Consider the following 25,710-nt stretch of genomic DNA (forward strand, 5'->3'; position numbering starts at 1 on the left):
AGTGTTATTGTGTAGAAATTACATTGGAGAAGACTATGCTATTCCATATTATATTTACCATGAGCCTGCTCATGACTGGCTATGCACAGGTGCACAAGGAGATGAAGAGGGTGCAATGAGTCTTCCTTCCAACTCCTTTTTGCCATGTAGCAAACGCAAGGACAGAGGGATTAGCCCTCTCCTTAGGGGTAGTGAGCGTGGGTAAGAAAGGGAACTGACCTGAGTTATAGTCCAGCTCTGCTACACAGTCTTCAGGCCTGATTCTCAGTTACATTAAGGCCCTTTTGACATCATGCTGGCAGCGTATAGAGGCCATAAATGTAATTTATGCTTCCTTGAAGGCCTCTTATACTGTCCGAGTCGTGTAACAGGGCTTTAGTATCAATAAGAATCAAGCCAGCTGTGTAGCTGTGGGGATACATCACTTAACTTTTCTGTGCTTCAGTTTTCTCATCTGTAAGATAAATAGCAACATACTAAATGCTCCCTGTGGGCAGTGCATCTCTGCACCTTCCTACTGCCTTGAAGACCTCATCTAGTGCTACACTTCTGCTTAGAATAACACCAACTTGCTCCATGCCTGGGGTTACTCATTTCAGTCACCACTGTGAAAATACTGGGTAAAGTTTTCAAAAGTGTCGAGATGAGTTTGGGTTCTACATCATGTAGGTGCTTTAAAAAAACCCCTCTTACCCATTTTGACAGGTTAGAGGTAAAACCTGACTATTTCCCCAGACATATATAAAGAGAATTTAGAGAACGTTTTTCAAAGCTGTCCAGCTGGTGTCAGTCACTGTTTAAATACATTCTGTACTTACATTGATTATTTAAAGTGTGTTTCTTATTTCGTAAAATAAAAAGCACATCAAGTAAGCAGTTTATCTTTGTCCTACAACTTGCCATGCACTATCTAGGCTCTTACATAATGCCCATCATTGTGGTATCTAACCTCCTCCCAAAATTATGAAACGTACATATAAACTAAATCTCTTTCTCTTTTCTGTGTTCCTTGCAAAGCATTACCTATTTGTTTTTAATTTTTGGTTGTGGTGTCACTGTGGGAAGGCTAGGTCAAAAAAGTGGGTACGGCATTGTGCTTTGAAGATACTGAAGTTCATGGTCATCCTGATCTGTCCGGGGAGTGAGTTCCAGGTTCATAAGCCAGTCATTGAGAACACGCTACCTTCTGTATTCATGAGTTTCACACTTGAGGTTGACAATTCTCTTGTTCCAGTGGAATGTGGTTGTCATAGGGCATTCAAGTCACACAGGGGTGAAGTGGTCACTCATGTAACATGGGTAAATGCCACAGAGGGCTCTGAAGAGGAGGACTGAAATCTTACATTTCACCAGGTATTCAACAGGGAACCAGTCAGGAAAGTGGAGTGATGGGCTCTCAGCAGCCATGCATTGATGGGCACATGGGCTACTGTGATCTGAACCAGCATTTTAAATTCTTTGGTTTCATACTCAGATACAGAGAATGACAGGAATATGGCCTAATGGTCACAAATGCATGAATCACCACAGTTAACTCCAAATCTGACAAGAGGAGGCCTAGTTTTCTTGCCAGGAGAAGATGGAAAAAGACTTTTTTCACTGCCATGGCTGGCATCCAGAAGCAGTGAGGAGATCGGGTGAATACTGAAGCAGTAGTGACTTAATCGGAGGACAGATGCCTTCAGTGAAGGATGTTGTTATAGAGGTGAGGAGTGCTTGGAAGTGCTTCCTTCTCCCTTACCAAGATTCAGCTTCAGGAGACTTTTCTTCATTTAATTGCTGATTGCAACCAAGGCCTTGGATAGATGAGAAATGGTGTTGTTTTCAGCTGATGAGAAGGTAATGTAGGGCTGTGTGTTATCTGCTCATTGTTGGCATTGTAGTTCATGCTGATCAGTCTCCCCTGTGATTTCATATAGATGTTGAGTGGCCGAGAGAACAGATCTTTGAGGAACTCCGAAGGTGTGAGCTCTGCAGAGGAAGGAGCAGAAATCAGTCATGCCTTTCTGGTTGTGATCTGAGCGGAATGACTGAAGTCATCGTGGCATGATCCTAGTAATCCCTGCTGCATGTCTGAAGCAGGACATCAGATGGACGGTATCATGGTCCAGCACTACAAGTGTAGATGAAGGGCCCTTGTCCATGGCTAAAGGATGTTCATCCATCAGTGCTAATAGGACTCTCTCTGTTCCATATCTTGGCTTGAAGCTTGATTGGGAGGGGTCAAAGATATTGTTAGCACCTAGGAAGAGTTGAAGGAGACACCTGGAGAGCTTCTCAGTTAGGTTAGATACCTGCTGGTAGTTACAGAGGTTGATTATGTCAAGGGATGGCTTCTTAAGTATTTGCCAGATTATGACACACTATAGGGGGGTTGCAGGATTTTCCTCCTCAGTGAAGATATAGGTATCTCAGTTAGTAGGAGTTCCGGATGCTCTTGACACTCTTTGACGAGTCAATGCGAATTTAGATCAGAACCATAGGTGGTGGCTCAGTTTTTCTCCTGTATTTCTAGAACTTCCTGTTGTGTGCTGGGCTGGCTTCAGAAGAGGATGGTTTTGTGTTACAGTGGAAAAGGTCAATGTACAGCACATAGTGTCCCAGAAGCACCTCTCTGATGTTGGTGATGTTTTATGAGAAGTAGACTGATAGTTCTTTGCAGCAGGAGATGGTGAGTTTTGGGGCTGAGTGAGAACATTCCCCATTAACAACACAATTCATGGTCCAGAATAGTTCAGTAGAGTATGATTTAACTACTGTTGCTGTGGTGAAGGAGAGGTGGAATTTTTTTGTTTGTTTGTTTCTTCCACAAGTAGTTCATAGATTCACAAGAATTCCTTGTACTGGTGTCTGTCTGCATCTGCCCAAGTTTTATGCCATACACATAAAAGCTCAGCTTCCTTCCACCTGCTGCTTCTGTTTCAGCACATCAAAGAAACAAAGAAGATCTGTAGAGGAGAAGGACACTTCGGTTACAGAGGTGGCTAATGAGTTATCATAGTGATGGGTTAGATTTTCTATTCTGCGATCTTTTTTGGTGGTGAGGCATTATCTACAATAGTGTTGTGGAAATTAACTCAGTCTCTGAGCCTGAGGCCAATTGTTGTTATGGTTCCTTCTTGCCTGTACATTAGGTCAGTTTTGATCTCAGCCTGGGGGGAAGTTGTGGTCAGTCCAGGATAATGGCAGTTTCTTGTGTCCCCTGTATCCAAGCCAAGTCTAAAATCAAGCTAAAATATGACTGGCAGCATGTCCAGGTCCAAAGATGACTTGTCAAAAACAGAGAGTGGAAAATATACAGAAAAGGTTTGGGGCTATTGTATCTGAGTTGTTGTCAATATGGATGTGAAAGATCTCAGGATAATAAGTCTTGGGGACTTCATTAACATATCAGGCAGCAACTCAGGCAGTCCCTCTAGGAACCCTTTGCTCTTTGCAGTTTATAGATTAGCATAATGCACCATGTATAACTGGTCTTTGGATTTGCAGAATGACTGGATCCTCTCTCTATTTTTTCTTGGCCAGGTGGCTTCTCTTACATTTGGAATATGGTGACTGATACCCCTCCACGCTTGCCTTGTACAGGTCTAGGTTTGTGGTATACTGAGGTTTCAGTGAAGCAGGTCAGGACCTCTTGAGTATAAAGGACTTCCTGACAATTCACCTCACATTCAGCAGCGGGAACATGATATCCTGATGTTTGTCTCCCCCCGTCGTAAGTTTGTACGAAATGGCTGTTGTATGACTGCATCCAATTGGCAGCAAATTTATACCAATCTGCATTCGGGGTCCTGGTTTGCACTTCCTGTTTGCATTTCTTCCAGATAAGACTTGGATTGGGGAGAAGTGTTGGGTGATAATTGTGGCTGGTTTTGACAGAGACCTGGGTGTGAACCAATTGGCAAAGGTTCTCAATACCTTTGGGCATTATGCTGTTGCTATGGGAAGAAGCAACGCTGCTCAAACTCCACTCCAGAGTAGCAGAAAGGGGGTTTGCAAGTAGGAGCCATTTCTACCTCCACTATTTTAGGTGCAGGCATTAGGCAGTTTGGGAATGATGGAAGGTGTAGTTTTCCTAGTCCCTGTGGTAAGACAGGCCCTTCTTTCCCCTGGAGGGGGAATGGGTTGGGGTTTCAAAGCTCACAGACCCAGGAAGTCTGGCTCTGGGGCTCTCTCTGCTTCCTGCTTTGCTGGTAAGACAGCACTCCTCAGTCTATGGAGGGTGCTTCTCCCTGGTGGAGGGGAGTGACATTTGTTTTTTGGACTTGGAGCCGTTGTGCTGTCATTCGCTTGTGCTGGTCACTCCTCTCCTTTGCCAGTCGCTGTTGGGTGGGAATGAGGAGAAAAATGAAACTGCAAAGTCTAAACTGCTTTTAAGGCTCATTTCTGGCTCTCCATATTCTGGCTCTTGTTTGGGGGTTTTGTTCAGCCTAGGCTCAAGGGATAAAGGATAAGACTGGCTTTCATGTTTTCTTTCTTTTTTGTGTTGTATTGATTTCACACAATTACTTAGGCCTCTATAATAATCCATGAAGCTTACACCATAGTTCCCACTACACACAGATTTAAATGTCAGAACAAGAAGTTAAACGGGAAAAGATGTTAAATCTTTAATGTGGCTTATACATGTGTGTTTACCAGGCAAAGAACTGGGTTTTAATACCCCCCACATGAACCTGTAACATAATTACCTATTTAAATCATGTAATTTTTTTCAAAACAAAATATTCCATCTATGAAACACCACATCCATTTGGAAAACACCCGTATGAATAGCTGATTCAATGCATTGCTTGGGAAAGGAGGACAATTAAATGACTTTAACTTGACACCTCAAGAGAAGAACCACCTTGTGATTACAGTTCTGGAGTTTTAAAATTCCATTTATCTGGCAAGAGCTGCCTTTTTAAAGAACTGTGTTATTTAATGGCTGTAACCATGTAGGGTAGGAAATACGAAAAAGAAGTAGAATTTTAAAGGTTCAGGACTGTAGTTAGCTGGAGAAAAGTTACTGCTGAAGAGAGAAACTAGGGTCTCCCATCTGTGCTTGCACTGCACAGAGGAACAGGCATTGGTCATAGCTTGTGAGTAAGGATCCCATCCGGCCAATGACTACAGGGAGAGCGCTCTACCTGCAGAGATGAAGTGAGAGGAAATAAATCCTCAGCCCTCATATCCAGAAGCCATACTGAGGACAAAGTGTTGCTGGTATTTTCCAGTCCCTGCCCACAAAACAGGCTTTGCCATGTGAATTACAAAAACTCACAGTAGATTGGGCAGATGTTCAAAATATGACAGTGTGCCACCTGGCTCCGCTGGGCTCCTTGAGTTTGTGCCTCTCTCCCCCTTGAATATGCACTTGGACAGTTGCAATAATCCTGGGTGTGGATCTTTCTTGACTGGGGGTGGGGAGAAGTGGTGCTATGTCCCAAATGCCACCCACTTGTGGCACCATAATGAGACACCACTTACAGTAAATTGTGCAGATGCAAGTCTCCTTTCCTTTTTTACATAAGCATCGACGTTTAAATGATCATCAGTGGGCCTCTGAATTAATACCCCACTGAGATGAGTAGGACAGTTCAAAATCCTCAGAGCTGTTGTTCAAGGCTCTCTGCAGACTCTTCTCTGAATCAGTTATGACTTGTTTAAATGGGAGATTTTTCTAGTTACATTGGCATAATCATATCAGTAAAATTAAACTGCAAGCATTATACAAATATAACACCTCTTCATATTAAACATACGAGTGGCTTTTTCACCTTATCTTATACTGCTTCCAAAATGATATAAGCTAAATCAGAAAAGGGCACTTTTATATTGCAATAAGAATGTCCACATGGAGGCCTGGTCTATGCTACATTGACATAAGTATGGAAAAATCCACAGCCCTGAGTGGTGTAGTTAAGCCAACTTAAGTCCTCATGTAGAATTCTTCCATTGACCTAGCTACTGCTTCTCAGGAAGGTGGATTACCTATGCCGATGGGAGAATCCCTCCCATCGTCATATGTAGAGTCTACAGTGAAGCACTACTGCGGCCCAGCTGTTCTGTTGTAGCATTTTAAGCATATACCAGCCCGGAGAGTTCTACTGGTATAAGTATAGCCATTTAAGGTCACTCCCTACCTTAACGTCCCCATGTAGACAAGCCCTTACACTCAATTCACATTTTAGAGGTTTTCTCTGCAACCATAACAGATGGAGACTTACTTTTTAAAAATGAAAGCTGATATTCTGCAGTGTAACACAGCTGCTTCAGAGAGGTGCTGATGTGGCATATGGGTGTATATTGGCTTTTTCTAAGGGTTCCTCATGTCATATTCATGGCTTGCCCCGGCTGTAGGAGTCTGTGCCCAGTTGTAAGCTGGCTAATAAGGATAGTGTTATTAATGAGTATAACTGGAGGTGAGCTCTGCCTCATGAACTTCGTATACTAAGCAGGAGAGCACCAGTTAAATATAAGGGACACATTCAGAAAACTCATGTATTTACTCTGGCAAAACTCCCAATAAAATCCATAGGAGATTTTTGTGAGTAAGGATTTAGCCCATATAGAATCCAGAGGACACTCCTCAGCAGGTTCTAACATTTTCCCCTCCTTGCCACCCCTCACCCCCATGGTCATATTTATTTGCCCTCTTGTTTACACGCAGCCACCCTCTGAAACCTGTATTCCACCAATTTTCCTTAGGTTAAAGAGGGTCTAGAAGACTAGACAGCCTTTTCAACTTTTCAACACCATTCCCGCTTTGATTAATTAATATTTTTACAGTTCTATGTATTCACGTGTATGTCCCATACTTTATAAGTGCTAAGTAATGATCTTACTGACCAAAGGGATTCCTGCAGAGTGGCATAAGAAGCTCCTCCACATCCCAGGATGTGTCTTCATGGCTTCTGTAGCACTTTTAGCCTTTACCACACCCAGGAAAGAAGATACTGAACTTGGGAATCAAATGCTGCTGTATCATGTAACCAACAAAAGCTGGATGATATTTGCTGTCCCATTAAAATCCATATTGTACCATAATACCTTACCAGCAATCTGAAAAACAAGTGCTCATCCCTACCTGTGAACTGCTGTGTGCCACCCAGCTGCTAGGATGAGGTTGATGACGACATCTACTGGAATCAGATCTGCTACTGCATCATTATTGACTTTGACAGTTTGCAGAATCCCTTTACCAGCCTGTGTGACAGAGGGAGAGAGTCAGTGACAATATGCCATGACAGGATTTCCTTGGCCTATAGAGGAGGCAGCATCACTTAGTCACTTTTCAAGCCCACTGTGCAACACAGAAGATCAGTCTGCCTCTGTGGAGAGCCAGCACTTTATATTCTTGTGCGGATCAAGCTGTTTAGTGTTGTCAGAGGAAGTTGGAAATGTGATGTGCAAATGTCAGTAGAAGTGTATAAAAAGGCAGTGGCTGTGTGTAACTCATGATGCTAAAAGGACATCCAGCAAGACAGACATTTTTATGTTTTGTGGTAAAATTTTCAAAAGCACCTAAATGACTTAGGAGCTTAAATTCCATTTTCAAAAATCACATGGGAGCTTAAGTCCTATTGATTTTCAATGAAACAGGCTCCTCAGTGCCTAAATGTAACATTTTTGAATGTGCTCAAATGACTGAGGGGCCTAAGTTCCATTCTCAAAAGCCACGTAGGCATTTAGGAGCCCACGTCTCTTGAAAGTCAATAAGCACTCTAGAAATGGCTCTTAAGTCACTTAAGCGCTTTTGAAAATTTTACCCCAATCTTTTGGATTTAGCTATACATCCATTCTGAAGTTTACCTTCCATGCTATGATTTGTTCCAAAAGTACCATCAGTGTGTGTGGTACTTAAACAAGACATGGTCCTTTCTCTGAGGGCTTACAGTTATAGGATATGTCTGCACTTCAACAACGCAATGTAATTCAGCTCAGGGTTACATATGTGAGCTCGCTTCAATCTCACTAGCTTGGGTCCTGGAACAGTGAAAGCACAGCTATGTGAGTTTCAGCGCTGGCTACCCAGGGTTCTAGGTGGCTTTGTACAGCCTGCACTGAAGGTCGCACTGCTGTTGCTTCACTGTTCTGGAACCCAAGCTAGCTAGATTAAAGCTAGCTCATGTGTGTCTACTGTGACAGGGTCAGGCCAGATGGCTACAGGAGAGTGATAGAAGGCAGATATATTAGCCCCAGGTTAAGTAGGTGCCTTTTCTCTGGGTAAGGTAACAGGGAAGGTTCCAGAACAATCAGGAACTTTCTAGAAAAAATTAAGGCAGACAGGCTGATTAGAACACCTGCAGCCAATCACGAAGCTGCTAGAATCAATTAAGGCAGGCTAATCAGGGCACCTGGGTTTAAAAAGGAGCTCACTTCAGTTTGTGGTGCATGCGAGGAGCTGAGAGCAAGAGGTGCAAGAAGCTGAGGGTGAGAAGGCATACTACTGGAAGACTGAGAAGTACAAGCATTATCAGACATCAGGAGGAAGGTCCTGTGGTGAGAATAAAGAAGGTGTTGGGAGGAGGCCATGGGGAAGTAGCCCAGGGAGTTGTAGTTGTCATGGAGCTGTTACAGGAGCCACTGTAGACAGCTGCAATCCACAGGGCCCTGGGCTGGAACCCGGAGTAGAGGGTGGGCCTGGGTTCCCCCCATCCCTCCAGCTCCCTACGTGATACCGGAGGAGTTGAACTGGACTGTGGGTTCCACCAGAGGGGAAGGTCTCTCGCCTGTTCCCCAATCCACTAGGTGGATCAGCAGAGACTGCGGGGATTGTTCATCTTCCTTTCCCCATGCTGGCCCAGTGATGAGGCTAACAGTGAATGGCAGATTTGAGCCATGAAAATGGACAAACTGAGGGCTGCCGTGAACCTCTGAGGGGAGAAAATCCGCCAATAAGCGCAGGACCCACCAAGGCAGAGGAGGAACTTTGTCACACTACTCAAGGTGCAGTCACGGTCTAGACACACTCTAAGTTAAGATGTAACTTTGTTGAGTGCCAATGACAAATGCTGTGAAGAAGGGAGGAGGAAGTCAGAGCCATAAGATAATGGGCTTGATTTAGTTGGTAATGCACTTCTCGGGGGTTCCAAAATGATTTGTTTTTAATTGAGTGTTTGTGATGATGGTTCTGTGCAAGGGAGATGAGGGTTTGGAGGCTTCATGGAAGAAGTCTTTTAAAGAGGGACTTGAAGGAGCAAGGGTAGCAGCATGGCAGACTGGATCAGCCAGGCTGTTTCAGAGTGGGGGGCATGAGACATGGAGGTGAAAGTGGGGGAAGGAAACTAAGAGAGTGTATTGGGCATGAGGCCTACGTGCAAATAGCTGAGTGAAAAGTTATGAGGATAAAGAGAGAAAGGCAGGAGTTAAGGAGTGTAATGCCTGGACTACAAGGACAAGGGACCTGAATTTGATGTAGAAGGCAATAGAAAAATCAGTGAATGGGTCTGGAGAGCAAAGGATGCAGTAACATCAGCAGGAAAGAAAATGTTTCTGCACCCGCATTTTGGGCAGCTGTAAGAGACTAGGGAGGAGACGAGTGGTGTTACGAGAGAAGATTTGGAACCAGTGTAATCAGTGATCTTCAAGACAGATTGAAGAGATTCAAGATAGTTATGTCCAAACTCCAAAGCTAACTGTGAAGAGATACAGAGAGATCTCACAAAACTGGGGTGACTGGGACACAAAGCAGCAGATGAAATTCAACACTGATAAGTGCAGAGTAATTCACGCTGGAAAAAATAATCCCAACTACACATATATAATGATGGGTTTTAAATTAGCTCAAGAAAGATCTTGGAATCACCTGAAAACTTCAGCTTAATGTTCAGCAGTGGTCAAAAAAGCTAACAGAATACTAGGAACTATTAGGAAAGGGATAGAAAGTAAGACAGAAAATATCATAAAGCATAATATAAATCTAAGGTGTATCCACACCTTGAATACGGTGTTCAGTTCCGGTCACCCCATCTCAAAAAGGATATGGTAGAACTGGAACAGGTTCAGGAAGGACAACAAAGATGATCAAGGGTATGGAATGGCTTGCGTACAAGCAGAGATGAAAAAGATTAGGGCTTTTCATCTTAGAAAAACGACTCAGAACAGGAATATGATAGAAGTCTTTAAAATCATGAATGGTGTGGGAAAAGTGAATATAGATGTGTTATTTACCCTCTCCCACAATACAGAAACCAGAGGACACCCTGAAATTAATAGGCAGCAGGTTTAATACAAACAAGAGGGAGTACTGTTTCACATAATGTAGTTAACCCGTGGAATTAATTGCTATGGGATGTTGTGAAGGACAAAAGTATAACTGAGTTCAAAAAGGAAGTAGGTAAGTTCATGGAGGATAGGTCCATCAATGGCTATTAGCCAAGATGGTCAGGAACACAACTCCATGCTCAGGGTCACCCTAAACCTTTAACTGCAAGAAGCCAGGAGGGGAAGACAGGGCTGGATCATTCCAACTTCCCTGTTTTGAATATTCCCCTGGAAGCTCTGGTACTGGCCACTTTCAGAGACTGGATACTGGGCTACATGGACCATTGGTCTGACCCAGTATGACCATTCTTATCTTCCCTTACCACTCCTGAGCTGCCCATACCTCTCAGGGCCTTTGTGTGGCTTTTTAGTGTCCATGTGTGTGGTGAACGACACACACAGTCAGGATCCAAAGGGGAGAGCAGAGTGCTGGTTAACGGTGAGCTGCGGGGAAAAGAGGAGCAATGAGCAAAAGGACAAGCCTTGATGGAAGCTGCCAAAAATCCTTTCCCCAACATCTCCTTCCCGCTAAGGCAGGAGTGGAGCTTGCACAGGAAGTGGGGGAGAGAGCAGAGATACTCAGCAGCCACAAGGTGGGGAGAGAGGGAGAGAGGATTTTGCAACATCACCTATTTATAAGCAATGTTCCAATGTGGCCATCACATCAGACTACCGTGATACAATTCTTTTTTGTCAGTCTGTACCTCCCTCGGATAATGAAGTAGCTCGCTAGTTGTGAAAGGTTGAGGACCACTGCTATAAACAAACAGAGCATGTCCAGCCCTGCATAATCACTTGTCTGAAATCTGGGCTGAAAAACCCTTGCTAGAATGACAGTTTTTAAAGTTTGTTCTTAGCCCATAAACAATGCATGTGTTGTGTGTCATTCTGCTGCTTCTTAAAGATATTAGAGTCACAAGAAAGTTGCAGATAAAGTATAATCATGTAAGCTCCCCCACCCAGCTCTGACAATGTACCTCAATCATATCCTGCAGCAACCTTCTGATGTTCTAGTCTTGGGCCACAAAACAACTCTGCCGAAACACTTCAGTTCTAACTTACAACATCACCTTCTGCTAGCCCATTCCTAGGCTAAACACCACTGGCAGCGGCATGTAGAACATGTGTACCTACACACCGCAGGGAGAAGCACACTGTATCCACGCTGCGGTGTGTAGTTACACGTGTCAGTGAAAGGTTCTGGCCGAGGGAAGGCAGCGGGGAAAGGCTTCAGCTGTTCCCTGCTGCCAGAGCCTTTCACTGCAGCAAGGGAAGGCTCAGCCTTTCCCCCCCGCCAGAACCACCTCCGGTTGCTGGAGTCTTTCACTGCAGCAGGGAAAGGCTCCAGCAATGGGGAGGCAGCGGGACACTACACTGCTAAAAATAGCACTGTAGACAGGGAGGCACAACTTGGGCGAGTAGAGAGCTGTGTAGGGTATGTACTCAAGTACTTACCCACAGCCTTCAGCCAGGCCTCCACTTGACTCACCTAAGCCCTGCCTCACCAGCTACACGGCTACCAATACCTGGGCTGGGGAGCTATGCACATACGTACACTACCTACCACCCAAACTAGCATGCTGTGTAGATGCAACCTTAGTGCTCTCTTCAGAAGAAGCAGCCAATCATGTTGAATTTTGTGATGTGAACAAATGGTGATCACATACAGGTGGACGAACGCACGTTCACTTGTGCCCCCAATTACTACTTGAACCCACTAGAAGAGAGAGGCTGATGCATACTTATTTACCTATTTTAGTAGTTATGACGTGTTATAAACACACACTGTATTCATATTGATGGTCATATATATTTGAAGTAGATCTTTGATATATTAATATATAAAGAATTCAACAAATTGAATGCTGCACATTATTTGGTTCATTATTTATGGTACACTATTTCTGTATAAGGCATGGTTTAATTTTTGTATCAGATTGCTGACATTTTCTTTTTGGTATAATAAAAGCTACTTCAACTGAGGTCTCTGAGATCACTTCCCTGTTTGAGTTTGACATTTTTAGGCAGTATCCCAGCGGAAGAGCTCAGGGGCCAATCACAATTCAGGGCACACACCAAAAGCAGAGTTATTTCCCACACCAGCTAATCATAGCTTTGTAGGGGGGAAGGAAGGTTGTGCTACACTAAGACATAACTCTTCAGTTATAGTCTAGCAGAAATGTGATTCACTTCACACACCGTCTGAAATCAACAGATAAACCAAAGCTGCTCTTCCCAGTAAAAGAAGCAATTTGAGGCAAAGGGAAATAAATCACTCTATGCAATAAAGCAGAGCTCTGCCCCCTCACACGGTGTATTTAACAGAAACATATGTATTTGTGCAGACAAACTATTAGACTCTCATCTCTACATAAATGCTAATGAGGGGGAAAAGTTCAAAAGGTTTGGAGTTCAGGTTCAGTTTGGATAAAGCAGCCAAAAGATGCTTATCTGAACTATCTACAAAATTTGGTCTGGAAAAACAGTCAAATCTCTTATATTTATAGGATGCCAATAACTGCAAGATATAGGAACAAAATTCACTTTGCTTGATGAGCACAGAAAATCACCCAAATGGAATTTTGCTTTTGTCATCATGGGTTTCAAACCACTAACCTTCAATTATTCCTTCTTCCCTCATCACTGCAAGTAGGATCAAAAGAATGGGCTCTGAAAACAGATAGACAGGGATCCATTCAGATCTCCTCAGCTAGGGCAGTCCAGCACCCAACATTGAGAACATCCTGCTTTCAGCTCCTGAAAGTTTCACCCTAAGCACTTCTAATTTCTATGTCCCAGATTAATTCAGTTGTCTTGAGTGATCACTGATAGAGAGTCAGTCTCTGATGTAGCCTGTCTCAAGACCACCAAGGGATTTCAAGATAAGGACCAGGACTTTGAATTAGGCAGAGAAGGAAACTTAACCGGAGAGGGCACACGTATGATATGCTCTCAGCTACTTGTCCAACATATACACTTTGAACAGGACAAGGTGGAGTTTTTGCTTGACCGTGACCAACAGACCTACTTAGAGGAAGTCCAGCCCTGAGAAGATGAACAGGTGGATCACAGTTGCTAGCTTGTCATTTGCAATGGCTAGACATGGCCTCCTGCCAATCAGAAATGAAAAAATGTGTTCCTCATGAATTTCATTCACTGGTTATCATGAAACAGAGATTCAAACAAGTATTAAGATAAGAGCATGCATTTTTTCCCCACTTATTGCCTGGTCCTGCACTCAATGAAGTCAAAGGGAAAATTTCAATGGTGCAAGAACAAATCCTTGAAGAACAGATGGATACTTTTTATGGAGGGCCTGTTTGGTAGTGTATTAGAGTGGTCTGCCCATTTAGGGCCTGCAGAGTCAGGGAGCAGCAAGCCCTGGCCTCCAGAGAATCCCAGCAGGCAGGTGTTGGGAACCAGCTGATCCAGCTAAGAGGCAGCTAAAGAGTGGCTCTGGTTTCCAGCTGGAAGATATAAAAGTGAGGACCAAACTCTGCAAGTGGGGAGGGGTCAGGCAAGAGAGACAAACAGTTCCCTGAGCAGCCCTGTGGTTCCCCTGAGGCAAAGGGAAGGTTGTGACCCTTGAGCTACTGGGTGGGCACAGGACCTGCAGTATCAGTCCAGGTCAGGACTATCATTTTTGTTACATATTCCATATTTTTTGCATTTCTATGTCAGAAAAATAACAGAGCCCGTGTAGAAGGATATAACATAGTTGGGCATGGCTGACTGTTTTTCCCCAAGCTGGTGGATGGACCCACCAGAGGACAGTAGTCCCTGTGAAATGTGATGACCATCCGAGTCCAGTTTTTAGGAGATGCTGTGATGTGAACACCTCTATCCTATCTAATGAAAACTGACACTCTTTTTAGTCTCAACAGAAGTAAAGGTAATCCCTCCAATGTCAGTGTTCATGCACACTGGCAGGGTAGAGTGGCGAAACTTGCACTGATGCTGCCTGTGTTTCTGTTATTCCTCGGCTAAACTCCAGGGCTGATGATCTAGCCCTTTTCATGAGTACTAACTTAAATGAAACATTTTAAGAATATTGATACTTTTCTATACTCACTCAGTTATAGCAGTGCTCTACAGCAATGGTTTTCAACCTTTTTTCATTTGCGGACCCCTAAAAAAAAATGTGAACAGAGGTGTGGACCCCTTTGGTAATTCAACCTGTGGTCCACAGACCCCTACCACAGAAGACAGACTGAAAAAACTGACAGAAGAGAATTCAACTATAAATGATACACATGCTCAGCACGGCATTTGACACAGTGTAAGGATGCTAAACTGTGGGCTTCTACAGTAATGACAACACTTCTGGGTTTTGACCTGTAGGTGGGGGTATCCACATACTTTTGATTGATCAGAAAAACAGAATGCCTTTTCTGGGATCTGAAACTTTATTTTCATAGTCACCTTTCACAGACCCCTTAGACATAGTCTGCGGACCCCCAGGGATCCATAGACCACAGTTTGAAAACTACTGAACTATATAGTGGAAAATAGTTATTTTGTAATATATAGGTTTTATATATCATATAAAATATAGTGTAGATATTTTAAAAAACACAGTGATCTTGCAATACGTGAAAACCTAAACTTTATCACTGTGTAAATACTTCAACCGCTTTTCTTGGGAAAGAAAAGACAGATAAGTGAGCTGTCCCCTCTGGGACTCTCAGGACAAAGTTATCAAAATGTGTGAGAAACCCCTGTATTGTCAAACGAAACTGCAGAAGTGGGATTCTCCTTCTCCGACTTTCATGTGTGATGGAATTAAATTGTCAGATCTTGCACGGGGTTGTTAATGTGTTCAGTGTAACCTAAATGTATGCTCATTCCTTGTGATTATTTTCTGCTGTCTCTTCATTTCAGAGATATAAGAACCTAGAACGTTGGCACCCGATCCATTTGAACAAAACCAAAATCTTTCACAACTTAAAAATATTCAAGTCACAAAATGTGGGCAATTTTTGTAAGAGAAAACTGCAGTTTAGGAAGAATTAGTAAAATAGTCCTGCAGTGTCAGAAACCCCAACTGTACACTAGAATTCATTCAGTACTAAAGACGTAGCTTTAAATCCTGACCCTCTTGAAATCAATGATAGTTTTGCCACGGACATCAATGAGGCCTGGATTTCACAGATGGAATTCAGGAAAAGATATAGTTATATGACGGCATATGGCTCCATTTCCCCTTTGTTGTTGAGCCAAGGAACAATGACATGAAATACATACGGGACCTTGTACAACTTCAGCAGATGATTTAATGAAAGAAGAAATATTATTGGTGGATGAAGATTCAAAATACTTCAACATGTAGGTCAGGTCTGAATTGCTGATAGTCAAAAAAAGTGCAAGAAAAACATTTTACAAAATCAGTGAAACACTTCAAGTCACAAAGTCACACCTGATCGCTGCATTTCTTGGGTGGCTGAAAGCACTCGGCCTGATGTATGGGCCTGATGTATGCAGGTATCCAGCACAACTAACTCACAAAACAATCTCAAGGGAAATAAAGGACAAAACAACAGAACTTTATTTTGTGTAACATCGTTCATGCAAATTGTATCCCAAAGAATATATGGAGTTAAATAATACAGATATAAAATTAAAACAATAGCAAATGGAGAGAAATTCAGAGATGTTGGCAAAGAAGAAAAAAAAAATCTCTTTTCAGTTGATAGTGAAAAGCAATAGGGAGTTAATGAAGCAAAGATTTACATTTACAAGGAGTTTCCAGACATAAGTTGCAGAGGAGAAGGTTTTCATGCTAACAGTGGCAAGGCTGTGTGAAAGAACACAGAAGAGACACATACTAGGTGAACCCAAGATGCTAAGTGTGGAGGAGAGAGAAAGAGAGAGCGAGCGCAACATTTGTGAGCTTGTCCATAGAATCATAGAATATCAGGGTTGGAAGGGACCTCAGGAGGTCATCTAGTCCAACTCCCTGCTCAAAGCAGCACCGATCCTCAATTAAATCATCCCCACCAGGGCTCTGTCAAGCCTGACCTTAAAAACTTCTAAGGAAGGAGATTCCACCACCTCCCTAGGTAACACATTCCAGTGTTTCACCACCCTCCTAGTGAAAAAGTTTTTCCTAATATCCAACCTAAATCTCCCCCACTGCAACTTGAGACCATTACTCCTTGTTCTGTCATCTGCTACCACTGAGAACAGTCTAGAGCCATCCTCTTTAGAACCCCCTTTCAGGTAGTTGAAAGCAGCTATCAAATTCCCCCCTCATTCTTCTCTTCCGTAGACTAAACATCCCCAGTTCCCTCAGCCTCTCCTCATAAGTCATGTGTTCCAGTCCCCTAATCATTTTTGTTGCCCTCCGCTGGACTCTTTCCAATTTTTCCACATCCTTCTTGTAGTGTGGGGCCCAAAACTGGACACAGTACGCCGGATGAGGCCTCACCAGTGTCGAATAGAGGGGAACGATCACGTCCCTCGATCTGCTGGCAATGCCCCTACTTATACCAAAATGCCATTGGCCTTCTTGGCAACAAGGGCACACTGTTGACTCATATCCAGCTTCTCGTCCACTGTAACCCCTAGGTCCTTTTCTGCAGAACTGCTGCCGAGCCATTCGGTCCCTAGTCTGTAGCGGTGCATTGGATTCTTCCGTCCTAACTGCAGGGCTCTGCACTTGTCCTTGTTGAACTTCATCAGATTTCTTTTGGCCCAATCCTCCAATTTCTCTAGGTCCCTCTGTGTCCTATCCCTACCCTCCAGCGTATTTACTTCTCCTCCCAGTTTAGTGTCATCTGCAAACTTGCTGAGGGTGCAATCCACACCATCCTCCAGATCATTTATGAAGATATTGAACAAAACCGGCCCCTGGACCGACCCTTGGGGCACTCCACTTGATACCGGCTGCCAACTAGACATGGAGCCATTGATCACTACCCGTTGAGCCCGACAATCTAGCCAACTTTCTATCCACCTTATAGTCCATTCATCCAGCCCATACTTCTTTAACTTGCTGGCAAGAATACTGTGGGAGACCGTGTCAAAACCTTTGCTAAAGTCAAGGAACAACACGTCCACTGCTTTCCCTTCATCCACAGAGCCAGTTATCTCATCATAGAAGGCAATTAGATTAGTCAGGCATGACTTGCCCTTGGTGAATCCATGCTGACTGTTCCTGATCCCTTTCCTCTCCTCTAAGTGCTTCAGAACTGATTCCTTGAGGACCTGCTCCATGACTTTTCCAGGGATTGAGGTGAGGCTGACTGGCCTGTAGTTCCCAGGATCCTCCTCCTTCCCTTTTTTAAAGATGGGCACTACATTAGCCTTTTTCCAGTTGTCCGGGACCTCCCCCGATCGCCATGAGTTTTCAAAGATAATGGCCAATGGCTCTACAATCACATCCGCCAACTCCTTTAGCACACTTGGATGCAATGCATCCGGCCCCATGGACTTGTGCACGTCCAGCTTTTCTAATAGTCCCGAACCGCTTCTTTCTCCACAGAGGGCTGGTCACCTCCTCCCCATGCTGTGCTGCCCAGTGCAGCAGTCCATGGTGGGATATAAAAGGTGGCGCGTATGGCAGATATAGCACAAATCCCTGATTAGAAACACAGCAGCCAGGATGGCAGACTGACTCTTGTATTACAAAGAGAGAGAGAAGAAAAACATAGTAACCACTACATAACAATAAATTCAGCATAAGCATCTACTTAAGAAACTATAACTGCAAATTCACACAAACAGATTCAAAACTCTACTCAATACAGTCAAGTATATCACATCTGTCCTTCCCCTTGAAAAATGGAATTGACACAAACCTTCAGAAGGTGGACGAACAACCCAAGGTCCAGTTACAAGTGAAGTCTTTAAGGTGGCTTGCTTTGTCTTTCTGCATAGCGTCTGCCAACATTTTGAACACTTCTCTGAGGAAGTGATGTGTCTGCAGCAATTTCTGACTCAGATGTTCCCTCAGATAATGCTGGTTGTTCAGCGCACCTGCTTCTTGGTTGCTGCTTCAAGCTGGGGCATTGATACTGGAATAATTGGCAGTTCCCCAAATTTTGCTGCTTTTGTCAGCCACAGGGTCACCCCTGAATCTCACACTTGATCAACATGGCAGAACCAAAATATATTGGGTTCCCCTTGTACTATATAAGACAAAGGACCTGTTTGTGCGATAATAGTTGCTGGAAGCCACATACTGGTTCCCCGATAATCATGCGCCAACACTATTAGACCCACTTGTAGCTGACAAGGGGCACTGGTCCCTCTCACCATAGCTTGACTTATTGGACAAATTCTGACTTGTAGGAGTACATCTGACTTTAATAAGTCCAAGTGTGACCTGAGATTTCTGCCCATAAACAGCATTTCAGGTGTTTGGTTTGTCATGGAATATACTGTATTTCTATATGCTAGCAGGAAGCATGCCAGCTTCTGCTGTAATGACCCCTTCTCATCTGCCATAGATCTCAGGGCTTGCTTAAACTCCTGTACAAACCTTTCAACTAAGCCCTTTGTGGATGGGTGGTGTGGTATTAAGGTGAAATGCCTAATACCATTTTTCTTCATGAGCTGCTGAAACTCTTCTGAGCAATACTGAGGACCGTTGTCACTCACAGCTTGTTCTGGCAGTCCAGTTCTTGCAAATAAACTTCCAGTTTTTTCTATTGTCTGTGCAGCTGTGGTAGTTTTCATGCAAAAAAACTTCTGGCCATTTGGAATGGGCACCCCCCACTACTAGATACATCATTCCCAAAAATGGTCCGGCAAAGTCAATATGCAGACATTGCCAGGGAGCTTATGGCCATTCCCAGGGGCAATGATGCTGGTTTAGGCATGTGTTGTATCTGCTGGGTGTCAAAACATTCCTTAGCAAGCTGCTCTATTTGTTGTTCAATGACTAGCCACCATACAAAACTTTTGGCAAGTGCCTTCTTTTTTACTATCTCTAGGTGACCTACAAGGAACTCTTCTAAGACTCTTGTGCACAGTTTACTAGGTATAACAACATGAATTCCACAGGACACATCCTTAATGTATGGTAAGCTCACCCCCAATTAGGGCTGTTAGAATATTTTCAGCCCTTCAGAGTGGCTTCATAAACCTGAGCTCACATGGGATCCCTCCTGGTTTCTTGCTTGGTCAAACTTCAAATCAACGGGGTGATCTCAAACTGAAACAACCTGACAAATTCAACAGATTCTGTCTCGATTACAGGTCACCCTTCAACTAGAAAGTGCACATGGAAAAGCCTGTCTGCATTTGCATGCGCTTCTGTTCTTTTGAATTCTGTGTCAAAGATGTGACCAGCTAAGAAGCGAGCCCATTGTTGCATATGTGCTGCATTTGCTACAGAAACTCCCTTCCTCAGACGAAGGATTGCTACTAGGGGCTGGTGGTCTGTGACAAGGCTGAATTTCCTTCCATATAGATATTGGCTTAATTTCTTCACACCCAATATCAGATTTTAAGTCTCCTTGTCCATTGTGCAGTTACCTTCTGCCATGGCAAGCAATCTGGAGGCAAAAGCTATGGGGGTCTGTCACTGTCACCTGGCATGGTGTAGGATATAGATGCCTCAATTCCCTATGAGGAAGAATCACGTTAACTTGATAGGTAAGGATGGGTTAAAGTGTGTAACTACACTGTCTGATGTGACCAATGGATTTGCTTTGAAAAAAGCTTTTTGACACTCATGTGACCATACCCACTTTTGTTTAGTCTGCAGTAAACAGTTCAATGGATGCAATACTGCGGCTATGTTTGGTAAAAAAATGGCTACAGTAGTTGATAAATCCTAGAAATATCTAAATTATGACACATCCTTTGGTGGTGGAGCTTCCAGGATGGCTTTAATCTTCTCCTGAGATTTGTGCAGGCCTTTTGCACCAATAACATGCCCACAACAAACTACCGAGTCCTTGAAAATTTCACATTTTATGTAAGTGGCTCATAAGTCATATTCTTCTAGAGATTTAATACCCGTTTCAGGGTTTCCAGATGTTCTTCATCACTTCCACCGGTCACAATAATGTCATCCAAATAACACCGTGTTCTCAGAGAACCTTGGAAAACTGGGTCCGTTGTCTATTACCATATAGCAGGAGCTGCAGCAATACTAGACACTAGCTTGTTGTACTGCCACAGACCCTTTTGTGTGTGGATTGTGAGAGATGACTTAGATTATTCCTCAACTTCCATTTGTAAGTAGGTCTATGACAAATCAATTTTGTTGAATTGTTGCCCCCTCTGCCAGCGTAGCAAAAATGTCTTCAATCCAATGCAGAGGGTATCTGTCAATGTTTAGTACATGGCTTATGGTGACTTTAAAAGCACCACGCTTCCTTACTGCTTTTTACAACTGGAACCCCAGGAATTCCCCCCTCCCCGAGGTCACTTTTTGAGAGCATGCCCTATCTTTCCAGACATTCCAATTCACGCAGATACTGTAAGAGACAGGTTGAGCTTTGTGAAGCTTGGGCTGTGCCTTCTCAATTAGGATTATTTTAGCCTTCCTGTGTTTTAGAGTTCCTATGCCCTCCTTGAATACTCCTGATGCCTGACAAAATACCGCTTCCAGCTGTTGTTCAGTTGTTTTAGTGGATTCTGCTGAAAGTGACTGCAATATCTTTATAGATTTCCAATCCGGAGGAATCTTACGTAACCATTCATGGCCTCACAGGGCTGGGTCCCCCCTTCTCAATCACATGCAAGTCTAATAAACATTGCTTATTGTTATACTCCACATTCGCTTGCATCACTCCAATTGGCACTATCTTTTCTCCCATAGATGTTTTTAGCAACATTGGTGTCTCCCTCAATTTGGTATTTTTAAAAGTTTTCTCATATTTTGAACGTGACCTAACAGATGCTGCAAAGCCTGCATCCAATTTCATTCTCAGTATTTTTCCTGCCACTTGGGGTGTCAACTAGATTGCTGACTTGCCCTTTTTGCTCACACTCTATATATCCAGGCTGGCTACTCCACTTTCTCAGGCAGTGTTACTGTTGCTTCTGTGTATAGAGTGTATGCTGATACTGCTTTTTCTGTACCCTGATTTGGTCTCTTTCTTATTTCTCTTAGTGCTACAATATGCTTCTGCAATATGCATCTTTAAATTGGCAATCAGAAGGCACGTGGAGCCCTTTTGTACACTAATAACATGTCTGTCTGCTGAGTGTACCAGCTCTTGCTTTGGATCACAGAGAGTGTATGCATTCCTACTTCAGTTTTAGCTTCAGCATGCAATTCTATTGCATCCGTTGCTGCAGTTTTCATCGCTACTCCAATTTCTACTGTACATTTAAAGGTAGATTTTCCTCAGTTAAGAGCCTTTTTTGTATGCTTCCATTAAGAACTCCACACACAAATCTGTCTCTCAAGGCCTTGTTAAGACTATCCTTAAAAGGACAGTGTTTTGATAATCTTTTTAACTCTGTCCCAAACGAGGAAATAGATTCACCTTCAGGTTGATTCCGCTTATGAAACCCAAACCCACGGGCAGCATGTGAACCGCTGGCTGGAGGAGGCTAGTACATAGCCCTGCCCCTTACACCTGAGGCCGGCCCCGTCCCTTCCCCGCCCCCGGAACCCAGAGCCCACCACGGCCGCTGGCCCCCGCCCCAGGCTGGCTAGTGCCTGCAGCCCCCCGCAGTCCCGGAGCGCTGGGAGGGAGAGCGCATGGTGCCGCTCCACCCTCCCCAGCCCCGGAACGCCAGGAAGGTGGGCGGCATGGCCCCAGCCCCTGGAGCCCAGTGGCACCACTGAAATGGGGCCCTGGGGGCGGAGTATGGCCGGGACCACGGCTGGCTGTTTGGGGAGGCACAGCCTCCCCCAGCCTCCCCTACCTGCTGCCCATGCCCAAACCTTTCAGCCATAATGAGGGGCTTGGGCGCCAAGTGCTCTTGAACAATTTGCATTCTCTTTTTAAAAGTTTTGCTTGCTGGCTTCTCTGGGATGATCTAACTGCACACTGCACTGTATGTTTTTCCGCCCAGCACTCTTAGTAATGGCACGTTTTTCTGAGGGAATCTTGTTTACTTCAAAAGGCTGGGGGACTACACAAAAATGAGGATGCGAGTTAAAACAGAAATTAAAGGGTGAAATGCCTGCAAGCTGAATGGAGACTATTTAAAAACACCGTAATAGAGGCTCAAATTAAATGTACACCTCCCATCAAAAACAAAAAACATCAAGGGAACCAAAAAATACCACCATGACTCAACAGCAGAATGAAAGAGGTGGTTAGAGGCACAAAGGCATCCTTTAAAAATTGGAAGTAAAATCTTTCTGAGGAAAACAGAAAGGACAACAAATGCTGGCAAGTCACATATAAAAGTGTAATTAAGGCATGCCAAGAAAGAATTTGAAAAACAACTAGATAAAGACACAAAAATGAACGACAATTTTTTTTAAAGTACATCAGAAGCAGGAAGCCTGCCAAACAGTCAGTGGAGCTGCTGGACCATCAAAATACTTAAGGAGCACTCAAATAAGACAAGCTGTTGTGGAGAAGCTAAATGAATTATTTTTATCAGTTTTCACTGCAGAGGATGTGGGGGAAATCCCCATGCCTGAGCCCTTTTTTTAGGTGGAAAACCTGAAGAACTTCCCCAGACTGAGGTGTCAGTAGAGGAAATTTTGGAACAAACTGATAATTAAACAGTAATAAATCACCAGACCTGATGGTATTCACCCAAGAGTTCTGAAGGAACTAAATATGAAATTGCAGAACTTCTAACTGTAATATGTAATCTAACACTGAAGTCAGCCTCCTTACCAGATGACTAGAGGGTAGCTCATGTAATGCTGATTTTTAAAAAAGGCTCCAGAGGCGATTATAGGCTGGTAAGCCTAACTTCAGTACCGGAGAAATTGGCTGAAACTATAGTAAGTTACAGAATTATCAGACACATAAATGAACATGATTTGTGGGAGATGAGTTAACACAGCTTTTGTAAAGGGAAATTATGCCTCGCCAATCTATTGTGGACAAGGGAGATCCAGTGGATATACTGTACTTGGACTTTCAGAAAGCTTTTGACGAGGTCCCTCACCAAAGTCAATTAAGCAAACTAAGCAGTCATGGAACAAGAGGGAAGGGCTTCTCATGGATCAATAACTGTTTAAAAGATAGGAAACAAAGGTCAGGAATAAATGGTCAGTTTTCACAATGGAGAGAGGTAAATAGCCGGGTCCTCCAAGGAACTGTACTGGGACCTGTGCTGTTCAGCATATTCATAAATGTCTTGGAAAAGGGGGTGAGAAGTGAGACGACAAAATTTGCAGACGATACAAAGTTACTCAAGATAGTTAAGTCCAAAGCTCACTGAGAAGAGCTACAAAGGGATCTCACTAAACTGGGTGACGGGACAACAAAAAGGCAGATGAAATTCAATATTGATAAGTGCCAAGTAATGCACACTGGAAAAATAAATTCCAACTACACATACAAAGTGATGGGGTCTAAATTAGCTGTTACCTTTCAAGAAGGAGATATTGGAGTCATTGTGGATAGCTCTCTGAAAACATCTGCTCAGTGTGCAGTGGCAGGCAAAAAAGCTAAAAGAACATTAGGAACCATTAGGAAAGGGACAGATAATAAATCAGAAAATATTATAATGCCACTATATAAATTAATGGTATGCCTGCACCTTGAATACTGCATATAGTTCTGGTTGCCCCATCTCAAAAAAGGTATGTTAGAATTGGAAAAGGTACAGAAGAGGGCAACAAAAATGATTAGGGGTATGGAACGGCTTCTATATGTGGAGAGATTATACGTTGTTACTTTTTTTTTTGATCGGCACCCAGCAAGCAGGGGCTTAGCTTGATTTTTGGCTTATTGTGAAAGTCGGGATGCTTATTTACCATGTGAAAGTCGGCAACTGTACCTACCATCAGGGGTGTGCCTTTTGCTAGCCCCATGAAAATTGCCCAAATATGGCCAATTTATAAGCCTCTGAAAATCCCAGTTCACACATGCTCAGTAGAGCTTTAGTACAAGCTGGCAGCTAGATTCTCCCAAGATTCTGTCTGCAATGAGCATGCTCCATACCCACACAGATCCTACATGCTGACCAGGATGAGCATTTGGTATCCCCAAAGAGCTTGGCACATGCTCCTTAATAGCTGCCACTGTTGTGCCAGGTACCAGAACTGAAAGCATGGAGACTATGCTCTCAATGCACCTTCTGCTGGTAGGAGGCCAGGATCCTGTGGAAAAACTAGTATGTGATCATGTAATTAAAGACTGTATCATAATGCATATGCATAAGAAGGGGGACAAAGTAAGCTTGTACAGGTAACATTAATTCTTCTATTTCCTAACTTTTCAGTACTTGACTATGCAACCTTAATTTTCTTTTAAGGTAGTTTTTTTGGATGCAGTATAAACAGACAACACTGTCAGGTGCTGTAGGCATATGCCCATAAAGATGTATGGTATGTGTCTGTATTAGAATCTACGAAATGCTATGGAATTATCTGCACACAAGTTTTCAGCAAAATAATTTTTTTTTAACTAGTAACTATACGTACCGCAATAATAATTCCACTTGGTCCATTGAAGTTGTCAATCCAACCCTGCAAAAAAGGAAAGGCATTTTTAAATTATTTCTTTCAACAATATTTAGCTCATACAGGCTTCAAAAAGTATTACAGTGCTGTGGTATGGATGAAGTCACTTAATCAGACCACTGTTAAAATGGATGCCAATTTAGCTTGGACGACTGCCAGAGAGCAAAGATAGCGCAAAGTATTGATTTTAAATAAAGGATGCACGGTAAACAGCCAGTGTTGTCTGTAGTTTACGATATAGTCAAATATAGTCAAATTTTGTTTTAAAGATCACCACATTAGGGTGATAATTTGACTGCATGAACCAGATCTGACTTTCCAAATGCCATGTAATCTTGGTGTTGATGCAATCACCCCTGGTTTATAATGATCAGTGTGGCATATCTAACGGTCAGATTGGAGGTAATTTATTTGATTTTCAAAGACAGTAAAGAATATCAGGACTCTTGAACAGCACTCTCTTGCAGTAAGGTGTGACGATGTGACGCAGCAGGGAGGGGGGAGTGTTGACCTGGGAATGTGCCCTGGGGACGGGAGACCTGAGAGCCTGTCACCTGAGCCAGGAGGGGGAGGGGGAGGTGACACCTCTGCCCAGGAATGTGGACGGAGGCTGCAGCAGGGAACCTGCTCGGTGGGTTTAGTTTTCAGTTTGGGGCTGGGTGGAGGAACACAGGGAACCCCAGGGCTGGGGTCTAAGCTCCCTGCTCCCCCAGAAGGACTTCACTGAGGGGTCCTGGGTGTACCCACAAGCTCTGTTTTGGACTGTGTTCCTGTTGTCCAATAAACCTTCTGTTTTACTGGCTGGCTGAGAGTCTCAGTGAATCCCAGGAAGAGGGGTGCAGGGCCTGGACTCCCCCACACTCCGTGACAACTGGTGGCAGCGGTGGGATCTACTG

The 25,710-nt window shown here is 43.6% G+C and overlaps 1 protein-coding gene across 10 annotated transcripts in view; it reads right to left on the minus strand.

Moving 5' to 3' along the window:
• Positions 1-25,710, minus strand: part of FAR2 (fatty acyl-CoA reductase 2) — a 219,332-nt gene that overhangs the window by 34,376 nt on the left and 159,246 nt on the right. For all 10 annotated transcript variants that reach the window (XM_074935921.1, XM_074935950.1, XM_074935990.1 and 7 more), the window contains 2 exons: positions 24,776-24,820; positions 7,073-7,191 (listed from right to left, as the gene is read on the minus strand). In XM_074935921.1, the coding sequence (XP_074792022.1) occupies positions 7,073-7,191; positions 24,776-24,820 (164 nt within the window). The remainder of the gene's footprint in view (positions 1-7,072; positions 7,192-24,775; positions 24,821-25,710) is intronic.

Source organism: Natator depressus, chromosome 1 (assembly GCF_965152275.1).
Source record: "Natator depressus isolate rNatDep1 chromosome 1, rNatDep2.hap1, whole genome shotgun sequence".
Classification (NCBI taxonomy): Eukaryota; Metazoa; Chordata; order Testudines; family Cheloniidae; genus Natator; species Natator depressus.